The sequence below is a fragment of the Amblyomma mixtum genome, chromosome 8 (assembly GCF_055824585.1).
Source record: "Amblyomma mixtum isolate Tamu chromosome 8, ASM5582458v1, whole genome shotgun sequence".
Lineage (NCBI taxonomy): Eukaryota > Metazoa > Arthropoda > Arachnida > Ixodida > Ixodidae > Amblyomma > Amblyomma mixtum.
In genome coordinates this window covers 123,953,932-123,980,090 of record NC_143019.1, presented here as the reverse complement: position 1 = coordinate 123,980,090, position 26,159 = coordinate 123,953,932, and the positions used below count along the sequence as shown (strand labels likewise).

At 45.2% G+C, this 26,159-nt stretch overlaps 1 protein-coding gene across 6 annotated transcripts in view; it reads right to left on the bottom strand.

Moving 5' to 3' along the window:
- LOC149334209 (cytochrome P450 4c3-like) overlaps positions 1-26,159 on the bottom strand; it is a 69,596-nt gene that overhangs the window by 6,411 nt on the left and 37,026 nt on the right. For 5 of the 6 annotated variants that reach the window (XM_089555085.1, XM_089555082.1, XM_089555079.1 and 2 more), the window contains 7 exons: positions 16,873-17,066; positions 14,661-14,730; positions 13,380-13,506; positions 9,572-9,760; positions 7,274-7,447; positions 3,883-3,949; positions 1,521-1,700 (listed from right to left, as the gene is read on the bottom strand). In XM_089555085.1, coding sequence (XP_089411211.1) covers positions 1,521-1,700; positions 3,883-3,949; positions 7,274-7,447; positions 9,572-9,760; positions 13,380-13,506; positions 14,661-14,730; positions 16,873-17,066 — 1,001 coding nt within the window. The remainder of the gene's footprint in view (positions 1-1,520; positions 1,701-3,882; positions 3,950-7,273; positions 7,448-9,571; positions 9,761-13,379; positions 13,507-14,660; positions 14,731-16,872; positions 17,067-26,159) is intronic. The other variant, XM_089555084.1, reaches the window with a different exon arrangement.

Sequence of the window (26,159 nt, the reverse complement as noted above, 5' to 3'; positions counted from 1 at the left end):
CCAACCCGCGTCTGTGCTTCCTGCAAGGCATGCCCGCACCACCTGGGACGCCGTGTAGCCGGTGAACTCTCTCCTTTTTATCTGTTGTGTTTCGCGCGTGCCTAGTGTGTGTTTTCCTTAGTGTTTTCCTTCCTTTCATTGGCTCCTTTCCTTTAAAATATAAACACGGCTTCGTTTTGTTTTGTTTAATTCGTTTCTTTTCTTTCTTCGAACCTGCACGCGAAAGCGTTCCCCTTCAGCAGTTGGGGACGCGTCCATCCGATTCGCGACATATGTATACAACAAACACTACCTTTAGAAGATCCGAATCGAAACTAACCCAAATTTCCTACAGTGCCACACTCCAGACACTATTGGACACCTTCTTTTCGAGTGCGCGAACTACACTGATGAGATGAGAACATTGGAAGCGACCGTGATACAACTGGGCTCTCGCCCTATCTGTGAAGGAACTCTTCTAGGCGCCAGGTTGAAACATCCTGATAGGTGGTGTAGGTCGAAGGCCGTGCTCAAGTTTTTATGTTAAACAGGCCCGGATACCAGTCTGTGACCGCCTGTGCACTACCTACATGGTGTACGCAGTTTACACGGTTTACATTTCTGTTTTCATGGAGCCCCTACTCCAGTAAGCGTTAATGGCATGTGTCGGTGTGTGTGTTCAAGACATGAACTTCAGGTGCGTGTATTCATTGCGGTGCGAGTGCCAGCGAGTGTTGGTGTGTGTGTGGACATCACCCATTAAACTCATTGTATTGTTCCATAATCAACCTTCATTCACACTCTCCCTTTCCTCCCCTTTTCTTTCCCCAGTGTGGAGTAGCAGACCAGGTCCATGTTACCACCGGCCGACCTCTCCTCCTTTTTCTCTCATTAAAATTCATTTTTCTCTCTTTCTCTCTCTCCCAAATATGCAGTAGATAATTGTCTACTTCACATTCATAGATCCCTGGGAGTGCTCATACCCCTCCGGGCGCAGTGGCGCAGCGTTTAAGCGATGTGCCACTGCCCTGCGGTAGCAGGTTATCTCAACGGTGGAACCTGTGCGGCCGATGTTGCTCTTCCCGAGCTACCAGTCGATAACCTGACTGCCACCTGCCACGGTGGACAGTTTTCACACTATCCAGTGGGCATGATGTGATGACGCCGCGAGGTCGCTTGGCCTAGGCGGCCCACCCGCCTCCCAGGTTGCTGTCGGGGGCCACCTGCCACAGCCATGCCCGTGACTTTTAGCTTACAGCGCCGACAACGTCACCCCGGGATTTCTAGAGAACGGGGCTGTTAACACTATCGCGTGAAAATTGGGAAATGCGGTGCCATTGGATAAGAAGACTAATTATCTCTGAGCTCAGAACACCACAAGACACGACGTAGTAAGAAATGGACGGTGAGGCGGGAGAATAGTATGATACCGTTATTGTAGGCTTCATGTATCCAGGCTGGGGCGCTAGTCAGTATGCAACAGATTAACTAACACCGTGACAGGAGAGTGATAGAACTGAGGGTTGGAGTGTGGTACCTACCGATGCAGTTTCTCGGACCCGCCGAGAAAGGGATGTAGGCGTACGGGTGGCGTCCCTTGGCGTTTTCTGGGAAAAAGCGCTCAGGGCGGAACTCCTCGGGCTTCGGGAACACCGCCGGGTCCCGGTGTAGGAAGTACGGGGCTATCTGAATAATTGAACCCTTTGGAAGCGTTGCTCCACCTGGAAACACGAAAGCAGCCACTTTGGGGGTAATATATGCAAACATAGTATCACGAGGCGAGTCTATATTAAAAATAAATGCATGAGCCTATTTCTGTTCCCCTTTGGTCAGTTCATTGAGAGTACGGATGGCTTTATAGAAGCGCTGAAGCATTTACGCCACGGACGGGGTAAAGAAGTTGCTCAGTCCCTGAAGTACGTCTTTAAGAACCAACCGCTGTGGCTCAGGGGCCTTGGCGAGAGGCTGCTGATCTCAAGATGACACGTTCAATACCGATGGCGGAAGAGTTGTTTGATGAGAGCGAAATACAGGAACAATACCGGTGTGCAGTGCAGTGTCAGCTCACGTTGGAGAACCCCAGGTGGCCTAACTTATTCCACCGCCCTCCACTGCGGCGTCCTTCATAGCACATCTAACACATCTGTACGTTGTACCGCGACAAATTGCAATTTTTTACGCTCGCAGGAGTCCATAATCAAAGACAGCTTCCCTACATGGAGCACAGGACGGAAATTTTTAGTCCGAATAACATTTGTTATTGCGGTTGCCTATATTTAAAACGAAGCCGTTGCAGTGGATCAGCGGCTGCTGTTTTTGCTTGATTAGAACATGGTCAACCGTTCGAGGTCTTTGGCGACGACCCCTTTTCAATAAAAGCAAAACGTTACAACACGCGCGTACAGAGATTCCTGTTCACAACAAAAATAATTCGACTTTTTGCGGAAATAACTGCTGTGTTCTCACTGTGGCGTATATCACAAAAGATTGCTTTAAAACTTAGAAATAAACTCATATATTAATAATTCATTCCTCGTTTCTACGGGATAAAAATAACGTATTCTATCCTCAACAGCAGCAGCCTGACTGCCTGCCTACGGCCACAGGAAGACAAAGGCCTCTCCCGTATCTCTCCATTTAACCTGGTCCTGTGTAAGCTGCCACCCCCTTATCCCAGCAAACTTCCTAAAGTCAACCGGCCACCTAGCTTTCTGTGCTCTCTGTCCGCTTTCTTTCTTTGCAGTCCTGTCCGTTATTGTTAACAACAATCGGTTATCTTTCTTGCCTTCGAGCTACATGCCCGGGCCATGCCCATTTCTTGCTAGGCAAGGGAAGTAAAGCCGCGTTCAGACTACAGCTGCATCTACCTTAAGTGTCGTACTTGTCTCATTTCGCGTAACTGCTAAAGCTTCCGTTTAAGTACTTAAAAACCGCCTATATTCCCACTTAGCCTCTTCGATATAATACGTTTTTTACGACCGTCCAATCACCGCTCTGGGATAATTCTGTTTCGCATTTTTCAACACGGCGCCGGTTAGAAAACGGCTGTTAGCGGTCGTCGAGGCTCTACAAGCTCAAGATTAGTTGTTTGTACCGATAAGTTTTAAAGCGCGAGTCATAAAGTATACCGGCCTGTGCCGCACGTCTTCAATGAGCAGCTCATCACTGCCCAGAGAAGACGCTTCCGCGCTGTGCATTGTCAAGCTGCAAGACACAACCCAATAAAAGTGACACACCACAAACACACGCTACCACAGAGAACAACGGTGCAACCTGCAGTGTCGGATCGCACAGAATGGCGCCGCCGAGTCGCTGAGTCGCCGGTATTGGAGGCAAGCAGTCTGGGGAGGCCGGAATCTCCGTGACCGGAAAGTGAAAACCGAAACTGCTGTGCGCACTGGCCGCGCAGTGACAGTTGCATCAGTTCTTGTCGTAAAGGTAGCGGGCCCAAGAACATTTACGCCCACGCTGGCAGCAAACGTCGCGTACTTTCCACTCAATACAACTATAGTCGGAACCAACTCACAGCTTTTTTTGCGCTTGCGCTTACGATCCGTACCGACGATCCGTACCTAGCGCATGTAGTCTTAACGTGGCTTAATGAAAAGGCAAGATCAGCGCTGACGCGTGCATATCGCAGCAAGCACTCTTCTGTGGCGCACTAAATTCTATGGTGGAGGTGTGCACCTTGTCGGCAGATTGTTTATTTTTTTCAAGTTCTTTTCCGCACACACATTGCGCAGATAAAATATTTTCCTGTCAATAATTAAGTGTCATAGCAAGTCGTCCAATTCAGATACCCAACCGCTACCTCTAGCCATGGATCCAAGAATCGCAAATACAATTCTCGGAGGGTCTACTAACAAAGCAAAAAAACCAGCAAAACAGAGGTATGTTTCTCACCCACGGTAAAAGGTGCCATGCAGGTTCTGCTCATGAGTGGCACGGACGGGTATATGCGCTGGCTTTCCTGAAAGCAGAACGAAAAAAGGACAAAAGGTGAACGCCATTTGAGTTTGGTCCATCTGGCGGACTGCTGTTTTCAACAAATTAATGTAAACGGTGCAGGAAACAGCACGAAGAACAAAGAAGCAATGGCTGTCCTTCTTGCACCACGCGGTGAAGTGGAAGGAACTGCATACTGCAGTGCCATAGCGCCGGTGGTTTGAATTACGCGCCTTAAGCTTTGTAACAAATCAGCAGCGAAGCCAGATTTCCACTGAACTGCCTGCGTGCCTTTGTGCGCGGAGTTCGGTACTCTGCGGAATAAAGCGCCATATTTCCTCGAAATGAAGAGGTTTAGAAAATGACTTTTTATCTTGATTTCAAATAACGTGGGGGGACGCTTAAGCTCAGCCGCCTTTATGGCTATGAGGTGACAGTGGTTCCCCTCGCCCACGCAGCAAAGGGCACTGTCTCCTTCACAAACACAATCGTTACGTGAAACACTACGTAATATGGATATAAAGCCCTGCTTTAACCAACCCGTACGAATGGGCCTGCGTGGTATAGCGGTGGAGTGTCTGACATGCAACCCGACTGTCAGGGGTTCGAATCCTTTGTTGGCTACATAGCTGGGGTTATTAGGAACACAGGAATAGGTCTGCTGCGTAGCGGCTCGAGAAAGGATGCTTGTCACGTGAGTCGTCTGCTCTGTGTTTACACGACGGTGAGGAGGAAGACAGCAGGTGAAGGCTCGTGCGCTCGGCGCCTCGCCCGCGGTGACCATAAGGAGACCATCTTCATCACACTGACGGCTTCTACGAGTTCTCGGCGGTCCTATTTTGACTTCGTTCTGCCTGAGCAACGATGAAGCGTGTTGTGTACACAGTACTGGCAGGTCTCAAGTGTCAAATTTTTCTCGTGTTTTCGAATGGCGTCGTAGTCTTCGCTTCGAACTTTGACGATCACCCAAGTCCAGGATTCGTGGACATCAGTTTCAATTGTGCGGCAAGTGGTTGGTTTATGGTTTATGGGGTTTAACGTCCCAAAGCGACTAAGGCTATGAGAGACGCCGTAGTGGAGGGCTCCGGAAATTTCGACCACCTGGGGTTCTTTAACGTGCACTGACATCGCACAGCACACGGGCCTCTAGAATTTCTCCTCCAAAGAAATTCCAGCCGCCGCGGCCGGGATCGAACCCGCGTCTTTCGGGTCAGTAGCCGAGCACCATAACCGCTGAGCCACCGCTTGTGCGGCAAGTGAGGAATATTATAAACTACAGGTATATTAATGTTGAAGGTAATAGTTCATTCTTGCGATACATAAAAAACAAAGTCTCTCTCTTTAGGTTCGTCCATCGCTCCAACCTAGCAGTTAAGACGACCATAGAAAACCAATAGCGAACGTTTTTGACGGCAACAAAACGCTTACAGCAAAAAAAAAAAACAAGCGTGCCGGGGGGTAGATATGCAGATATATAGATTGTTATATTGTTACCTTACGATGGATGAAAAAACTGAGTTCATAAATAAATTGTCGTTGAAAATATGCATGTCTGCAATTTCTGGGTATGTAAAGGTGTTTTTAGCTTTTCCTCACATGCGTAAAGGTGCAGGGTTCAATCCCCAGTGGCGACGAGAGCCCAGCTGTGATACAATGTCTCCTGGTGTTACGAGCCTCTGAGGGAATCGGTTCTGAAAAAAGTTTCGGTCTCCATCTTATATAAAAAAAAACAGGGTCTTTACTTCACAAGGCGCATTTCCCTTCCTACAGAATCGCTTGTCCGTCGAAGGGGATGAAGTGGACCAAAGGTCACTTTCCAAGAATTTAACACACATGAGCAGAGGACCAGACGGGGACAAGTGCCGCTTTGCCAATAGTTCCCACCACCAGGCCAGAGGAAAAACTTTTATCCATTGTATCACTGATTGGTACCCCATGTGGCCGACCTCGAAGCTCCCGCATGTGAAGCGGGTGCTCAGACCACTAGGCCACCGGTTCGGGAAATCTGCTAGCTGCGACGTGCATGTAGTAGCGTATAACTACCCTCGTGTCTTTAAAAGTCAAATGTTGCTCGTTCTCACCCTTGTCACCAAGAATTTTCTGTATATCGACCAAAAATAAAAAGCCCATTTTCTTTTTTCGGATTCCAGCTGCGTCAGTCTCATTGAATCCACGTTGCAGTAGTCTGCGTTTTTAAGAAAGCCCAGGCGAATAAGATTTGTGATTTTTTTTTCTTTTTCTACGCTTTATACTAATAGGATGCTAAAGCTAAATAGCTGATGTCACTGAATCGCCTCTAAAATCACTTTTTTACAGCGTTTACTTTTGATCGCAACTTGCTACCCATATCCTTCTCAGACAAAGTGAATCGATGCCCTCATTTTCCTATGCGCGTGAATAGCAGTGCCGTGTCGTTCAGGCGGCGGAAGTAACTCGTCAACCAAGCCAACGATAGGAAGTGCGCGAAAGAAGTGCAGCAACGCCTAAATGCAGATTTGAATGCGAGGGCATTAACTTTCTTTGAGAAGTCGAAACGGAGCTCCGCGTCCGGCAAGAGGTGAATTTTTGAAGAACTGACTCCTCGAAACGCAGCCGAAAAGGCAAAGGGGCGGACGTGCCAAGAACAACTACGGCCATTTCCATTACTTCCATCGTTCGATTTGGAAGCAGCACTACGTCGGATACACCACTCTTTGTTGTCACCTGGCTGCGTTAGCTTTGCGCTCTGAGAACAGAACAACTCGGCGAGGCGATGGTAGCAAGTGCACTCGGTGCACAAGGCCAGGCCGCCGCTGAAGGCCATGCTCAATTTAAAGCTTGGAGCGAAGGCACAGGAAGCACCTGCTACAATCACGGACAGAGTAAAACAAGTCACGCATGGCTACACACAACAGATTGAAATCTGTTCAGATCCCTCCTGAGAAAAAAATGACAAAGCCGCGAGCAGGACGCTTTGAGCAGGAAGGAACGCACATTGGAAAGTTTTGCGGCAATATTTGCCTAAATGAATTTTATTGTTTGGTTCATTCACGAGGCTTAACGTTCCAAAGTTACTCAGGCTACGAGGAACGTCGTAGTGGAGGGCCTCGGAAAATTTCGAACACCTGGAGTTCTTTAACGTGCCCTGACAACACACAGTACACGGGCCTCCAAAAAATTTCGCTTCCATAGAAAGCGACCGTCGCGGCAAGATCGAGCCCGCGTCTTTCGGGGTCAGCAGCCGAGCACCATAACTACTGAGCCGCCGCGGCAACTATAATTCATTGCGAGCAGCCCAAAAATGACACATCTTTCCTAACTGCCCTTTGAAGTCACAGCCTCTCAGCACGTATAACCCCTAGTGCCTCACCTTGAGGGCGCACTCGAGGTACTTCATCTGCTTCAGGTCCTCAGAGGTGACGTGGCGCTCTCTGTCCTCTCCGAAGATTAGATCTAGCTCCTCGTGAATCAGTTGCTGCTCCTTCGGATGGTGTCCAATGAGGAACAGCGCCCAGCTGATTCCCAGCGCCGTTGTGTCGTGGCCCTGGAACGGAAAGCGCACAGAATTCACGCAGTTATGTTGGGCGCCCATCCCAGGCTACTCTCTAGATTTCGTACCCCGCACCTCCTACGGAGCCTCCCCTATTAAATGAAGCGATGGGGGACACGCTTTGCTAGGTAGTCTTTTTATTTATATTTCTCCAAACCAGCATCGCGCACCTGACACATCCATTCCCAGATTATGACGAAATGAAACCAACAAAATGCTACCTCTACATTAAGCTCTCTGATGTACCGTACCGACATTCACGTTTCAATATAAGCATTTTGTTGGCGCCGCTAAAATGTTAGAAATTCATATGTCCCCACATTGCAACAATAGCATGTGGTAAATTTTGCGCAATTAGTCCAAGTTGTGCGAATGATGAAATGGAAAACCTCGAGCCAGCTGAAAGGCACAGGAAGAGTGAGCATTTTTATCCAAAAAATATGCTCGTCATCTTCGTTCAGCAGTTGTCAAAAAATGAGCGATGAGGATTTGTCCGACATTGTATGAAAATCATCAATTCGCGCCTTATTTTTTCGCTCAGTTTGCTAAAAGCGAAGCAAAATAATCCGAGCGAGAAGCGCTGGCTGCTCAGTCTGCTGACATCAAACTTTACATAAAAGCTCCGCGTAACAATGAACAGATTGCATGGAAATGGTATGTCGGGAATCGGAGACCCTGCGCAATGAAGGTGTAGCCGTCCTATCTAGAAATTTATTCTGTTTCAAAACGAAATTAATCAGTTTTACGCTCTACAGATTTTGAATCCTGTTCTGGTAACTTTTCAGTGGCGTTTTGTTAAGCCGCCAATCCTCCTGTCGTTTCATATTGATGGCTATCTCATATATGCATAACACCTTAGCTGTTTCCGAACCCCGGAGTTTCGGGTATGTGGAATATGCGGCGTTGATATATCGGTGGATACTGCTACATTCTAGCAAGATATGCTGTACTGTTTCTTCGGGTTCACTACAAAGTGCCAAAGTGTGTTCATCTTGCTTATATATCTTTTAGCTCTTCGCTTTTTTTCAGAAATCACCGTACTCTTGTTTTTGTACCCTGCAGCTATTACAAACAAGTCTCCGCCTTTTTAGTTCTCGCACAGCTTGATCTTGGCATTCTGCTTTGCTGCGACAGCTCTCTCCGTTTGTAGTGATTAGACCATTGCTCATAGAGCCCTCCTCTCCTCTTTCATTATAGCATTTTCGCACCTCCATTTCTCGAAGTCTTCCATGGCTATCACATTACGCAGCCTAATCTCCTCTACTTTAGACAGCTTTTCCCCATCCCTTCCTCTTCGGTGCCAGTGACACTATGGTGCTTGCTGTGAGTCATCACCGCTGCTTAGCTTAACGGCGTGCTGCTTTCTTCTTTTATTCCTTTCATTTTGTTCTGCTACTCCTGTGCCTGGGATCAGTTTGCATCGATCGGATAAGGTAATATAAGCCCTATGTGTAGAACAGAAACACGAAAAAAGTGTTATCCCTGATCGAACTTTGCTTTTGTTATCAACCCTGCGCGGAAACTTTATGTTCATCCGTAAATATTTATCATCATCGGCGTTGTTCTTCTGCGTCGGTAACACCACTTCCTGGAAGTAGCAATAAAGCCTCCTACAGAACTCATACTATGCTTTCATACTCTACCATCAAGCTCTCCTTTAGCTTTTATCTTGCGATTCCGGTTTTTTGCACTGTCCGAGTGAGGCATATGACAATACGCGATTCTTGTTGACAATATAAATATACTCGCAGTTTGCGATAAAGCGCATACTTTCGAATGCTACATCTTTTGGTATTTGTGGTGGGACAGCCAAGATAAGACTCCTCGGTTCCATCGGTATTTCTCAACGTTCGTGGCAGGCATGACGAAACAGTAAGTGATGCCCTCAAGAAAGATAGAAAAACTCACCAAGAAAAGAATATAAATACGGCGCTGTAGGGAAGGTCGCCGACTAACGCACACGAGAAGTAATAGCTGCCTTAGAACTTTTCTGGCAACCTTTTTTATCTTTATAAGGTTCATCCAGAGACTGATGTAGAAGAGGCAATACTAAACATGCTATTTGCTAAGCAGACACCTAGCTGCAAGACACGCTTGGTTTGTGCCGTGCCAGCGCACCTCGAACATGAAGGTGTCGACCTCTTCCCGGATGTCTTCCTCGGTGATGTTGTTCTTGAAGTGTTCCAGCAGAAGCAGATCCATGAAGGGCCAGACTTTCTTGCGCCCCACTCCGGAGCCGACGTGTTCGAGGCTGATCAGGTCACAGTCTACTTCTTTACGCAGCGCTTGTTTGCGTTCGGCGATCAACTGCGGCAGCACAAGAAACGAAGAATAGCAACTAAGAAACGTCTGTGCATAAAAGCACTGCATTCAAAACTTTTCATTTGATGTTTATGCGAAATTAAAGAAAAAAGAATGTTAATTCGCTATAGATGTTGCTAACAGTGTTAAATGTAAAGTCGTAAGTCTACCAATGTATTCATAGTAAAATTTAGGTGGCACCTGTTGTAAAGTGTTCCACATTGCTACCACTTCGATGGCCATTTTTATGAGCATTTGCCATAAGATAGCAATACTGAATTTTTATCCCAGTGTTCGCCCCCTCTCCGCGTTTTGCTATTAGTTACCTAATGAGCATTCTGTTGCCTGAAATGTTTCAACTGGTGTGTATCTATATCTTTCTGTATTCTGTATTGATGTGTTTTACTTTGGTCTGCTTATGATGTGTAATCATATGCACACTTGTGCTGCTTGTGCTGTCAGGGGGGCATAGCCTAGTCAGGCCCCATCAGGGCCTTTTGCTATTGCCTCCTGAGCCAATTTGTACCAAATTGTCTCAAATAAAAAAGAAACAAAGAAAGAAAGGAAGAAAGAAGGAAAGAAAGAGAGAAAGAAAGAAAGAAAGAAAGAAAGGAAGGAAGAAAGAAAGGAAGAAAGAAAGCAAGAAAGAAAGCAAGAAAGAAAGAAAGAAAGAAAGAAAGAAAGAGAGAAAGCAAGAAAGAAAGAAAGGAAGAAAGAAAGAAATGCACTTTCGCTGGCGCAAGTACTAGTCTAAATAAGTAAACGAGTAAATTAAAGAGTACCAATAACGAAGCGACGGCTAACATGAGATGTACATAGGAAGGCTGCCGTTATGCCGCAGCGTAAGAGACACAGTGAAAACGACATGTGCAGTTGAACCTGTGCAATATTTATAGTTTTTTTTCTGTTCTAGTTCAAAAATAACGCGGGGACAAGACGCTCTAATGCGATGCAATAACGTTAAGTTAATCTTTCTGTTAATGCCCGTATACTCGCATTTTAAACAAGGATACGTTTAGTGCTGAACGTGCGTAGTACGACTATAGTGCAGTGAGATACGCCATTTCCGTTCAAAAATCTTACGCTTGATACTGGAATTGTTCTCTGGTGACTTAAAAATTGCTTGAGTGTGTGCAAACTAAAAGGTGGCGACAGAAATGTTCCCGCTTCGTATTCCTCTTCAGAAGTTTTCAGGAACCTTCTTGTTCCTGCGCTGTTTCTTTAGTTATGATGTATTATCCAGTCTTGTTGGGGTACTTAACGGCAGATTACGAAAGTTTTTCAAAAACATAACTTTATAGCTTCTTCACAGTACAGGTTTTTTAAGAACATTTCCACCGAACAAGCACTGCTAACAGGTTGCGCTTCGGAGGATCCGGGTCGGGGTGGCCCTAACTCCAGCCGTGACACGAAAGTGGCCGCAATTCGAAGGTGCATATCCCCGCCCCGGGTGTCCAGTCTGCAAGAACCGAAATCTTGAGGCCGACATTCACCACCTGCTGTGGGTTTGCCCGGCGCAGAAGGCGACGAGAATTCGGCACCTGACGGCAGCGGGTCTTTCGCCCGAGAATAGTGCTTCATACACCGCTTGGACACAAGGACCTCATCATCGTTCACTGCTTGATTTCATAAGGTCAGCGAACCTTTACTCATTTATTTAGGCATCCTCATCTATCATTATACACCGTTTTATGCCCTGAGGCAATCAAAATCGCATTAAAAAAAAGTTACAAGGCTACGATGTACGCGGAATACACCCAGATCTGCTTACTGGCTATTTAGAAAACCACTGGCAGCATGTTTACATAAATGAGAATTCTTCCGATAATGTAGCCATCACTCAAGGTGCTCCGTAAAGTTCTATATTATGACCATTATTATTCGAAGTGCACAATAACTATATATCCCATATATTATATTCTCCCGACCTTGCAATGTACGCCGACGACCAGAGCGTTTCTTTTACTGCCTTTTTAAAAATACCTGTCCTACAAAGTAATATTAATATTACCTAACTAATTACTAATAATATTACCTAACTAGATTATATGCTTGTTTGTAGTCAAACAGCCTCACCCTAAACCTGCTGAAAACTGCCCACAATATATTTAGGCCTGCCAACACAATTGACCGCTGAGTAATGATTCTCCAATACGGGAGCACAGTAACCGATAAAGTCACCAGTCATAAATTCCTGGCTGTCTGGTTTTCCAAGACAGTTTGCTTGGAATATTCATGCTTGTCATATTGTATTTGATCTATATAAAACAACTAGTTGTCTTTATGAAATCGTCCATGTCATAGCAGGATGATTTAAGTTATCTAAAACTTAAATCTGATTTTGCTTAAAGGAGATCAATTATATTTTTATCGCCTCTTCCAACATATATACAAAACCGGACTCTATAGCACCATTCCATACAATTATTTAATAGTGTACCACCTTTGAACCATACCCTGCCATTGTGGAAAAAGTATTTTCCTACGGGAAAGAGTTTATGAACGCTATTTTTTATATATATTGCAAAATTTTATTATAACAATGACTTTGTCATCAGGCCTCCCGTCTATAGGCTTGCATGTTTTGCTATTAGCGTTTATAATATCGTCAAAAATGTTCCGTATTTGTTTTCTTTGCCAGTTTTAACTGCTCGATACGAGCGATGGAAGAAAATTAAAAGAAAGATTGAGCTACTCATCCAAAGAAAGGACTGTTAATTTCAATATTTCTATAAAAGTACGTTACAAAATTCCAATATTAAATTTTTGTCGAGGAATGCTGGGAATGAGAGGAAACTGTTCCCTGGTACTCATACCAACAACGGGAAACAGAAAATTAATTGTCAAGCACCTACCGCCCTAAAAATGTTTTGGTTTGCACATGAATTCCCGGGAACATTTTAATGAAATTATGAAAGGATAATTGATAAAAAATTTGCCCGTATAATCCCCAAACATTTATGTTCTGATGTGCTTACACCATCATAGCACATTTGTCACGTGTTGTAGATTTTCATGTGATAGGTATGACTACCGTAACACTGTCTTGTATTTTTCATGTATTCATTTCTGTGTAAAGAACAAATCAGCTTTGATGCAATGCTCAGTTGCTCTTCTGCGACCACTACTCCAGCAATCCGCTAGCCAATTTTTTCTCTATATATGCTTTTTCCACTCCACTGTAGTCCACACTCTGCAAGGAAGCTGGGGCCTTGTCAGGCGTTTAAGGCCTATTGCGTCGCCTTTCTCTTTCTTCGTTAGAAAGAATATAAAGCCTTTGATTTCGTGCGAAATATTTAAACCTCATAGAAGTTACATTCATATCTGTAATGGTCACTTCGCGAGTGCGGGGATAAATTACTCCGCCCCAAACGAAAGGTGTAAGATCACCTTCAAGCGTGATCACAGCGTTCATCAAGGCGCTTGCGTAAGGCGTCGAAACGATGTCATTTGCAGGATATTTAGGCGTATTCCTGTTCCCTATACTTGAACTACCTGACTGAACATGTACTTTTTGGAAAGAATGACAACCCCATGCCACGCATATAAATTAAAGAAAATACAGGACCCTATCAATCAGTACGCCTTCGCAAAGCCTTTGTTCTTGTGCGTGGGCACTGTGTACCTTGCGCGAGAAGGAGTGCAGCGTGTGGAGACACTTCCGGTACTCTCTGCCCATGGGGGTCCACCTGTATATGAAGTCAATTTGGAGGATGGGCTTACAGACGCGTTCGACGACGAGCTCGCCAATCCTGAAAGAGGAGCAGAGCGCACTGAGTTACAAATTCATGAGTGGGGTTAGAAGTGCGGCGCTGTAGTGGTCCACCAGATGCTTTGCTATGTACCTTTGCACCAGTACGTATGCTTTGCACCACTGCCTTTGCTATGTAAAGCGAAAACGGCAGCAGGAGAGGTTACCTCGAAAATGCACTACAGTTGTAGATACGAATTGCGCACAAAAGACACACACAGGAAAAAAACACGAGGGAGACTGAAAGAGCGCTCTTCCAGCCTCCCTCGTGTTTTTTTCCCTGTGTGTGTCTTATGCGCGCAATTCGTACCTACAGCAGTATGCACCAACTTGCCCAACAAGAAGTTCTTCTTAACTACATGCACTACAGCAACAGAAAAGGCATTCTAAGAAGGTCAAATGAGTTTACTAGGCCTGTTATATCGTGTCATAATGGTGATGAGGAAAGTGTTACTAAAGTGTTGAGAATCCTGGCATCGACAGTAGTACTTGCAACTAGAACTGGACAGGGAGAGGAAAGTGCCACCTTTTGTTACGTGTCTTGTTTATGGGCACACTTCGAAATAAGGAATGGCCCTTTCATGGCGTCGAGTTGGCACTGACAGCAGGACTCGGCAATCGTAGTCAGCGTTTAGCAACGATAAAAAAAAAGAGGCTTTCCTATCACTGTTCTGAAATGTTGAACTCGAATGTTAGTATTTCATTTCTTGAGTGCAGCAGAACTATTAAGCTACTCGGTGATGTTGTCATTAAACTGTTACACAAGAATCTTAAAGATTAAGTTCGAAAATCAAGATCGGTAACTGTGGAACTGTGGCTGTTTACAAAGTATCCTTGGGAAGGATCGTGAAGTTTTTAGGCCAGAAAGAAGAATATTGTCTGATAAGGTGAACAGATGTATACTTGTGCGAAAAATGAAAGCTGTGATCTCACATCTGGCGCTGTCCGCAAGAAGCGCAAGAAAGGGGGTTACGCTCGCTATTTTTACCCGCCATTGATGCAGCCTTCACGGGGTGGCACATGCGAAAGGTGCAAGGATTTGTTATGGCAAAACATTTGTTGCTCTAAGGCAAATTGTATTCCTTCATTGATATGATTTTTTTTTCCTATGGGTAGCCTGTAGCCAGTGTTGCGCGATTTGAGCGAATGACTTACCTGTTCACTGCTGCGATGTAAGGGCTGTGCTCGTTGGTTTGCGCATATACTGTCGTTCCCATAATTGTCTCTGCAAAACGAGAAACAATAGCACATCCCTGGTTAAAACGCATAGCACAGTGAAAATTTAATGTCCTCTTGGTACGTAAAAACTAATTAAAACAGGTATGTTTCTTTCTGCGTTACAAAATTCAATGCATTAGCGAAGTGTTACGAATAAAATAATATTTAAAAGATGAGAGTGTTTGAATGTGTTCGTGCATTTGTGCTGTTGTAATCGGTTATGAGTTATTTTGTACCACTTTTCTGTACAATACATAACTAAACTGTTATTCTTTAAATGTGCCAAATTTCACTCAACACGAGCGGAGAAAAATGTGGGAGTTTGTTACCCGCACAAACCGTACCACTATCCAAGTTTTTATGCGATACGTTTTAACGCTCATTATAGTAACTCTCACTAGAAGGTAGCGAAAGCTTTTGCACATATTTTGAAAAATAAGATACGTATACTTTCGGAGTTGATTCTTTTGTTTGTAATAGTGTGGGATTACCGAAATTTATTTCCCAAAAATTTCTTTTTACAGTATTATTGATGCTCGTTGATTCAAATCTGTTAAAAATAATTCTACAGAGAATTAAGAAAAGCAGCTATAAGATCGTATCGTTTTGTAGTCATGAGCATTGCTTTATTTCACTCACTCAAGTCATTAAATGAGGAGAGCAGGTTTTTGTCACAAGCGTAGGTGTGAGAACATTGCTTTACATTTTCGCATTACTTTGACAGTGGTAAATAGAACTGGCTCAAATAAGTAGGAACCAGAATATATTTTAATTAAATATATTATAAGACATTGATAGAAAGGACGCAAAACGACGTCACAACAGCCAGACCTGTCGTTTCTTGTCCGCGCCTGCCGTTTGGCTAGTGATAATAAATTTAGGAAACTAGTGGCAACTAACCCTACCAAACGCTTCAACGTTGAATGTAGCAGAACAGTAACCTTGCTTTTTCGGGGATGAGGCTCGCGATCTTATTATTATTGTCTTCTTCCCGGCATAGATCTTAAGCCAATGCGTATTTCTGCTCTGTCAACGATACAGTAGCAACGCTTCCGGTTTCGCTTACCGGCTCGTCTCACAGATTTTAGATAGCAGTTTTTTCTTAAAAGCTTCACAGAATGCGACTGGTAGGTAATGCAGATCCATGAGAAGTAGAGACGTAAAATTTGCGTGCGGTTAGTACCCCCCCCACACCCCCCCCCCCCCCCCCACCCCCCCGCCCCCGAACAAAACACGAGAGAACGATTCGCCGTGCAAGTGGATTCAGGCTGCGGTCTTACGTGTTCGGAACAGTACTAATACAATGCTCCACAGAAGCGGATGGAACGGCTGTTGTTAATGACGTTCTTATCCGCTTTTATTGTCTTTTCTTAATCGCCGCCAGGATGCGCGACGCTGAACAAGAAGCTCGGGATTGTACCGCTGAGAGAACAGAATCATGATTCCCTGATCTCTTCGTATCAGCCCCGGTGGTTGATACAGTAGTCGCGGGGATCCAAGAAACGAAACCACTGTCGAAACAGCCCGAGCTATGAGGCCAAAGATTAGATGTCTCTCATGAGTTCATATGGCTCATTTTGACCTAGGGAGCAGCAAGTTAGCACTGCACGCAGCTTTTAAAAGCGTTGTATCGTTCCCTTCCTTCTGATACTTTTTGCTGAAAAGAAGGCGTAGATTTTCTTGTTATTAAACCGTGAATTTGCTTTGGCACCGTTTTTGTCTTCTACCTATTTAAAAAATGTTCATTTTGTTATTTTCGATTTTCTTAAAGTTGCATACCAACAGTGTACAAGGGCGTTTGATATTGTTCGCATAATTTATTTCTCATAAGTTATTTCTCTTATGCTAATTAGTGTGTGACCTATAGTCAGATCAATTCAATTACACAATCCCTTTTGGCGCATGAAGTGATCAAGTACTTTAACCGAAGGAATATAAGAATTGCTGACCTCATTTTTCCCCCTTTTTGCTCGTGTCACACCGTCCTCAAAGCAGCAAATAAAGAGAATTATTTGAATGTTTCCTTGATAGTTTCAGTGAATAAAGTTTTGGTTTTGAATAATATCACGAACCAACAGCTGCTATATGCCCAGCAACGCGATTTTCGGCCTTATGAACAGTACAACGACCTGCACAAAAAGCGACTCACCGCATATGATGTCCAGTGTGCACAGAGCGACCAAAGGCACGACGTCAAATGTTTTATTCGTACGGAATAGTTCGCGCAGTTTCATGGCGAGTACCATAGACTGCGAATTTATGGTGGGCATGAAGTCTTCCAGGATTCGGAAGTGGAATGATTGTGTTAAGAGGCGCCTCCTCGAACGCCATTTTTCTGCAGGGCTGAAACGAAGGAAAGATTGCAAACACAAGCAGCGTTAAGGCTTTGGTCGAGCTTTAAACCAAGTGATTAGGGTGAGCTCACAGTGAAATAGTATATATATATATATATATATATATATAGCGAAGTATACGTTTCTTTAAAAGAAACATTTTTATTTGACTCGACGCACCGACCGGTTCAGGGCTGCAGTGGTATCGGGTCCGATTGTGAGCTGTAGAAGCGACCAAAAAGGAAGGTAACACGCAAACACCAGCAACATTCCTACTGTCCTGAGGACGACCGCAAACATCGACAATAAATGCGTCTGTGAAAAAGTGCCTACTTCACTCAACATATATATATATATATATATATATATATATAGGTCCGGAGAACATGAAGTGCTTGACTGCTTAAAAGAGTGCATAGCGAAGTATACGCTTTATTATACAACGCTTTCTCGCTCACCTCTTCAGCGTTCAACGCCTATGACAAGCGAAACACCAGAAAAGACAAGTCACTCTTGAAGATCAGTCTTCCGATCGAAACCTCGAATCAAATCAATGTTCCTTGAACGAAGTGCATACTTCTTTAAAGAAAACATATAAGGGAAGGTGTGTGTGTGTGTATGTGTGTGCGTGCGTGTGCGTGTGTGTGTGTGTGTGTGCGTGTGTGTGCGTGTTTGTGTGTGTGTGTTTAGTGAGCACAAAGATCCGCGCATTTGTAGTACTGAATATAGAGGGTGGTGAACTCTCTCTTTCTTTTGTTAGGAGAAAAACACCCACACACATTACGAAGTAGACCGGAAAAGTGCCGCCGTCTATTAGAGGGAAAAAAGCAGGGTTGTAAAACAATCAAGCCACAAACGGAGGTAACAGACATGTAGCGGACGCAGAGAGGAGTGAGTTTTCTCCGAGAACACGCAAGCAAGAAAGGCTTCCTTCGACGGGAGTGAGAAGTTCGAACACAAAGGAAGAAAATAATGAAGAAAAAGCGAAGAAAAGAACAGACAAGAAAAACACAAGAAAAGGATAAACTAAAACCGGGCACAACAGTGCGCATAGCATGACGCGCTCCCCAGCGGTGCAGATGTTGGGGACCGTTGGAATGGCACGGCAGCATTCTTCAGAGCAGCATGGCTAAATTCGCCTGGCTGGTTGTGCAGGTTCTCTGCCTCGCCGGGCCGCCGCCTGGACCCACCAAGCCTGGTCTGGCTGGGCATGCGCCGTGCGACAACGGATGCTTGGGCCTAAAGTCAGCGATTTTTCAAGATGACCGACACGAAATTCCAGCTGCTATCATCAGATCGCATCACCGAGCTTCTGAGACAGCGACGTCACCAGACAACGCTTTAAAACCACCGGACCGTCCTGTGAACTTCAGAGGGCACGGAAGCATTCTTCAGAGCAGCATGGCTCAATTCGCCTGGCTGGTTGTGCAGGTTAGTTTCTACAATCCATATTGTAGCCTTCATACCAGCCATTACGCACTTGTGGTCCTGCTGTGCCCTCAGAAGTGTCTTTGCATGATTGTTGATTGCTGGTCAGCTCTCTTGATTCTTGTGTGCGGGGACGTTGAGCCCAATCCAGGTCCCGGACAGAAGGAAACATTGAGCTTAATTCTGGAAGAATTGCAGGAAATGAAGGCAAGCAACGAGAGTCGCGATGCAACCCTTTCTGAGATAAACTCAAAGCTAACAAAAATAGACGAGGTTCTGGAATTATGCAAAGCTAACGAAGGAAGGATACGGCAACTTGAGGAATCGGTAAAGCATTTGCAAAAAGCCTTGGCAACGCAAGGCAAGAAGATGGTGGATTACTAGGACCGCGCTCGCCGGAACGACGTTGTGGTGTTTGGTGTAAAAGAAAGCTGAAAAGAAACCAGAGCTGATTTAGAAGAAAAAGTCCTCCAGAAAGTATGTCAAGATAAACTAGGCGTCTCGGTGAGCACAGTTGAACGGATCCACCGAATTGGCAAACCCCATATGGATAGGCCTCGTCCAGTAATTTTTCGCGTGTTTAACTACAACGAAAAGCATGCAATATTTCAAAACTGCTCCAAGCTCTAGAATTCTGGGGTGTCGGTGTCGCACGATTACTCATACGTCACACAGAAGAAGAGAACGAAATTGTGGCAGTCCTTTGAAGATGATCGTCGCCCTAACGATAAAGCAAAGCTGGTTCATGACAAACTGCTGATAAACGATGATCTTTATGCGTGGGACGATGAAAAGAACTGCAGGGTGCTGTTGCGTAGCACGAAGCAGCCGGAAGAGCCATGACGCCTTGATAACGGGTTGACCGAGCAGAAAGATTTTCGCCTTATTTGTTTGAATGCACGGAGTGCGTGCAACAAGCAGGAACTTCTTGAGCATGCTTTACTTTCTTACGATCCTCATGTAGTGGTTATCTCTGAAACTTGGCTGCAGCCTCATGTGCTTGACAGTTGCATTTTCCCACCTCCTTACACTCCTTACCGTAGGGATCGCTTATCGAGGGGAGGCGGAGTTGCGATGATTCTGGTTAAATATGGATCATCATCTCATGCTCTGCCTCCTGTCGACAGTCACCATGAAAGTGTGCTGTGCCACATTGACTTTTGTGGTAATCCTATTGTTACCGTTGGTGTCTACCGGGCGCCCGGAGTTCACCATGACTTTATGTTAAAACTTTACGATCAGCTAGGTAGATACCGAAGATATAACATGATAATAGCAGGTGATTTTAAACTTCCACATGTTGTCTGGGAATCGCTGACTGCTGGCACACATGAAGTACCAAGTGCAGACACTCTCCTGGACATGCTGTTAGCTTATTATCTTAAGCAGTTGGTTCTAGCCCCCACTCGTGTAACTGAATCATCAGCTTCAGTGTTAGATCTAATCCTCGGTACAAATGGCATAACAAACTGTACTACCGAAGTGCATGATGGAATCTCGGACCGTAAATTGGTATTTTTTTATTGCTCACTACCACGCCAATCACTGAAGATTGCTTCTAGGATCGTAACGGTAAAAAATTTTGCTTTAGCGGATCATTCTAGCATTGTTTCCTATTTAGAAGATTCATTGCAATCATTCAATAGTGGTGATGTTAATGCACTTTGGGTAAGGTTTAGGACTCTCTGTCACTTCTGTCTGCACAACTTTCTTCAAGATAGAAAAAAGAAGGTAGATAGGAGAAGCCCCTGCATAACCAGAGATATAATTCACGTTAAACGTAAGCTGAAACGATATCGGAGACAGAAAAGCGCTGCCATTTCTGTCATTAGCAGTCTAAAAGCTATCCTTGCTTCACAGTTACAAGAATCAAGACAGCACTACTTTGGTGAGACGCTTGGTCGTTTCGTGACTGAAAATCCCAGTAAATTTTGGCAGTTTCTCTCCAACAAGAGAAGTAGAAAACTTGTCAAGATTACCGTCAATGATTCTGCCATTACAGAAAAAAAGGAGATAGCTGATGCTTTTAATTCTTATTTCCAAAGCGTTTTCACAAAATCTAACACTCCGTTAAAAGATCGTTGTCTAAGCCGCCGCGGTGGCTCAGTGGCTATGGTGCTGGTCCGAAAGACGCGGGTTCGATCCCGGTCGCGGCGGTTGAATTTCTTTGGAGGAGAAATTCGAGGCCCGTGTACTGTGCGATGTCAGTGCACGTTAAAGAACCCCAGGTGGTCGAAATTTCCGGAGCCCTCCACTACGGCGTCTCTCGTAGCCTTAGTCGCTTTGGGACGTTAAACCCCATAAACCAACCAAAAGATCGTTGTCTGAACAGGCTCGAAAGAAGTGTCACTATTAGCAGAGAAGGAATAGTAGAACTACTCCGGCGGCTAGACCCCAAGAAATCCCCCGGCCCCGATAATATTCCCGCTACCTTTCTTAAAATGTACGCTGAAATACTAGCCAAGTTTTTGATAATAATATTTAACAAGACTCTTGAGTCGGGTACAGTATCAGATGAATGGAAAATTTCTCGCGTAGTTCCGGTTTTTAAAAGCGGCAGCCGACTGCAAGTGGGTAATTACCGCCCTATTTCATTGATTTTCACCTCCTGCAAAGTGCTGGAACACGTACTCACCAAATACCTCAACAATTATTTAGAACACACGGGAATAATGACCAAAGGGCAACATGGCTTCCGTCCAGGATTATCAACTACAACACAGCTATTGGTCACTGTAGATGAACTTGCTAAAGTGCTTGATTGTGGTGGCCAGGTCGACATCATTTTTTTTAGATTATTCCAAAGCTTTCGATACAGTACCTCATGATAAACTAATAATAAAAATGAAATTATTAGGCACTCCAGATCAAATAATAAATTGGGCCACATCATACTCATCAAAGCGAAAGCAGTTTGTCGACATCGATGGAGCAACCTCTCGATTCTTAGAGGTTTACTGAAGTGTGCCTCAGGGATCGGTTCTGGGTCCAGTACTATTCAATATCTATATAAACGACCTCACAGAAGCTCTCGATCCCTCTGTGTCCGTAAAGCTGTTTGCGGACGATTGTATTATATTTAAGTCTATCAAATCTACAATATTTAGCTAAATGGTGTAATGACTGGGAAATGCTTATTAACTTTGACAAAACAGTTTCTCTCTGCATCTGTAAAAAGACCACGCAACATAATTTTTCATACAACATTAATAACATTGCAATGAGAGCTGTAAAAGAATATAAGTATCTAGGTGTCACTATAACGTCACGGCACAAATGGACGAAACACATCGAAATTATATGCTCCTCCGCCCGCAAAAAGCTAGGATTTCTGAAGCTTCAGATGAGCGGTTGCCCTAGTGCCCTAAGACTGAAGGCATATAAATCTATTGTAAGGCCAAGTCTCGAATATTCCTGCATTGTATGGGACCCCTACGCGATAGATGAGATCCAAAAACTAGAAAGAATGCAACGTCTTGCCGCACGATTCATTTACAACCGTTACAGGCGCCTAGGCTCTCCTTCCGCCATGTTGAAACTCGCAGACTTAGAACCACTTGCATATAGAAGCAAGAAAGCCCGTCTCAACTTCCTTCATTCATTATACTTTTCTCGACTTGGTATCCGACCTGAAAATTACACCGTTAATGATTCTACACGAGCCTCGCGCCATAAGCATGCCCTTAGCCTGAAACCTATTTTTGCACGCACGAATACCTACAAGTTTCCTTTTTTTCCGGGAACAGTTTCTCAATGGAATGCTCTACCGGAGAACTCTCCGTTGCTTTGTAATCATTCTTGATTTTCACTGCTCGTTTTACCTGTACTGTAACCACGTTTTCAATTGTACATTTGCGTTGCTTGTTTTGTGGTATTTATAACGTTCGGTACTATCGCACCTGCTTTGCTTTTCGCTCCTGTATGTATTTCCCTCTCCTGCGTGGAAATACAGTATATCCGCAGTATTCAATAAATAAATAAAAATAATATAGGGCAAGCTGTCAAGACCGCGTCATTTGGCACTGCTCGAGACCGACGAGTGACCGGTACGACGACGGCGTGCTTTAATCGGTTGAAGGAGCCGTATCTGGCTGTCACTGAATAAAGAGAGACGGCGGCTCATCGCCTCAGCGGTGGAAAGCGGTCGGCCGCTTTTCCGCCGCTGAGGCGACGCGCCGCAGTCTCTATTCAGTGCCAGCCAGATACAGCTCCTTCAAGCGATCACAGCCCTGTCCTATCCCAGTATCTTCCACGACGGCTAGCCTTCGCGCCAGCTTCGCGGCTTTGGGGGAGAGAACTGTCTTGGTGGCGCACTATGCGAGAAGGCGGATGAGCTGAAGCAGCCACAAGCGGCTGCAAGCGGCCTCAGAGATCAGAGCGAGCAGCTGCTCCTAGAGTTGCTCCGCGCTTTAGTCGCTCCACATGGCCATCGCTTCTACGCAACTGAATAAAGGCGTCTAAAGGGCTCCCATTTGAACCGAGCATTGGAGTTGGCATTGGAAAAAATTACCGACGATTACGTTACTTCGTAATGCGAAATTTGAGCGCAGCAAATAAGCTGTTTAACCTTTTCGATAGATTGAGGCAAAGAAATCGAGCAACACATGTATGCGCTATCACAGAATTTTTTTTTATTTTTCACACGTATTCCTTTAACAAAGACTCCACTAACAGTTCTTGACAGTCATGAAGGAAGCTTTGTGGTCGGAGAAATAGACTGATATATTTTCGACTTGGTACACCAATGCTTGATTCTCAAAGACGAGATCTATACAAGTGCCTCGCGAGGTTGTCACAGCCGTGGGACGCGTTACGAGCGAGAGGAACGGGATGTTCTCCCGCATAAGTGTTAGGAAATTGCTGTTTGTCTTTATGTCAACATTAAAGTCCCCCACTACTAACATCGGTGTGGATCGATGGACGGTTAATGCGAGTTGCAGGAAGTGCACGACGTCTTTCGTGAGTGCGGTAGGGGCGAAGTAGGCAGCTACTACCAGCAAGCCGTTGGGCAACTTTGCGGCGCACAGTTCGCCAACTTCATGTGACGTGCCAAACATTTCGACTGGTATTGCAGAGAGACCTGTGCGCAAGTAGATAGCGACTCCCGCCGCTCTGTTGTGGTCTCTGCGAGCACCACAGCAGTATAGGAAATGTATGATTTGGAGAGGCTCTTCGGGATCCATCCAGGTTTCAGCAAAGCAAAGTACAGAGGAATGGCGCAGAATGTGATCGCGGTGTACGTCCTTGGCGTGTGCGGCAAGGGAGCGTACGTTAAGAATGTGGTTGTGAATGATGAATCAAGCGCTGCCAGCGAATGACGCGTCCATTGGCTGTCTGCGTGTGTTACTGATGTGTGGTTAACATGTTAAGCTTCGCCTGTAAGAGTGGAACGCGACAGCGTCTTGCAACGCTGCCAGGGAGTCCACAGAACGCCATCGCCAATTCGGCTGTACGCCTTGCTGGACGGTAAATTTATTTTTTGAGGAAAGGAAATGTATCTCTCTCGCATATCTGGGTGGACACCTGCACCTCGCCGTAAGGGAAAGGGGGAAGATGGGAGTGAACGAAGACGCCGTATTAGCTAGACGCGCCTTTGTTCATTCCAAACCATTCAGCTGGCATTACGGAGTGGCTAGCGTGCTCGTATCGCACTCCGGAGACCCTGGTTCGATTCCCCAACTCGAGCAATTTCGTTCTCGGTTTTATTGATTTATGCGGTCTAACTAGAAAGGTTAATTAGGCTATTTCTTATTTATATTATTGTATTTCTATCCATCGTGTTCTGTCATTAACCTGTCAATTGTTGGAACTGTCTAGGATGTTCGACACAACGTATATGAAACGAGCAACGTCTTACTGAGTCGGGAAGTGCGTGGTGGTGGAGGGAACGCGGCTTCGTACTTATCTGTTTTTTTCAGCAGCGTCTCCTTCCGAGGACGCTGTTGTCGCTGCGGCGCGCGTCTTTCTTTTCTTTTCTTCTGACCTCTTCATTCTCCTCTATATTAATTAGGCTAATTGATTAATTAAGCAATTAACTAAACTCAGTCCAACTTAGTTGCAGCATCACTATGCGATCCCTTTGATTGGTTGCATGGTTACTAGCCAAAGTACAATTGGCCCCATTCGAAATTCGCGCACTGTGACGTCACGAGCATTTCGACCAATTGAAAAGCGTGACATTGGGGGCGGAGCTGGTTACGAGGCCGACGCCGACGCCGACGCCGACGACGACGCGAAACCCAGGAACGGACGCCAAAGAGCTGCGCTCTAAAAAACTAAAGGAGGCATTGATTAGAACCGTGATGCTACAACATAGGTGTCAGCACCTTGGACTGCAGAAAATTATCGGCGCTGTGCCGTGGATCAGTGACGGAGTGTTCAATAGCACGTTCAAAACTGCCCCGATTGAAAAAACTTTGTTACGCAAAGCCCGAATGCATGAAGAGACCGCCAGTCAAAGTGATGGTCCCTGATGAACACGGGGCCTTCATTGTATTAGAATCATGAAGCTGCAGGAACAGGAGAGGCAACTTAGTTCGTAGGTGGCGCTGCAAGGATCCCATTGAGCTCCCAAAACTGCTGCCGTCGGCTGGTTGGTCACGGCAAATGCGACACCATAGTTTTGATGTCATGTCATACCAACACCCGCAAGCTGCGTTGTTATTGAACCATATTCTCAACAATTAGAGGATTCTGTGTGGCAGATAGCGCTCTGTACCGAGGCCATAGCCACTTATATTATCCATGCCCGCACAAAGGAGCCGAGATGAAAGGATGCGACCGTCGCACTAGTTGCCTTGGATACGAGTACCTCATCACGGCGAGCGCCGAGACTAGACGTCGGCCCTGTAAACCGAAACCAGGCGCTCTCAGGCGTTCGCTTCGGAGTCTATACGCTGCATGCGTTGCATTTGGTTCCTCGGGGCGATCCCAGCATTTCTAGGTTTCGCGTACTTTAGCGGAGCTGGAATAACACCCTGCAGAATAATATATTAGTGCAGAAGCATTTCTAGGCTATGCCGGTGGGCTCTTGTCACAAAAACGTGTCCGCAAGACGTCTCCACAGGAATTGTGACGTTCTCAGAAGAGGTAGTATAAAACGAATTGTTATGATCGATGGAGGGCAGTGTGAGGATGCTGCGCAAAAAAAATAATTCTGTTGATACGATGACAAGTTAATTTATTAGAGCCAATAATATCGAAGAAAACGTCGAAATAGCGCGGACTTCGATCAAAATAGTGGACAAGTAGGCAAATGAGAGAAAATAAAATTTGAAATGAAGTGAAATGTATTTTATGAGTCATAATTAATCGAAAAATTTTTTTTTAACTCACATAGATTAACCAGGTACTATATTATCAGAATAAGACTATTGGACGGTTGAATAGACTGGACGGGGATGTACTAAGTGGACGGGAAAACAACCACGGCGCCAAATCTGAAACACCAAAATGGCTGATTGATATAAAAGAAGGTATAATGCAGACAACTACGGATATCCGTGGTAGGCCCGAGTAAGGTCCGAATCTCCATTGCCAGGCTGGTATGTTCGTAGGGTATCTCTACGGACGTCCATATGCACATATACGCATCGGTGATTCTGTGTACGTAACATAACAGTAGCGTAGAACCAGGACGACGGAGAAAAGGGGAGAGAACACACACCTGGTTCTG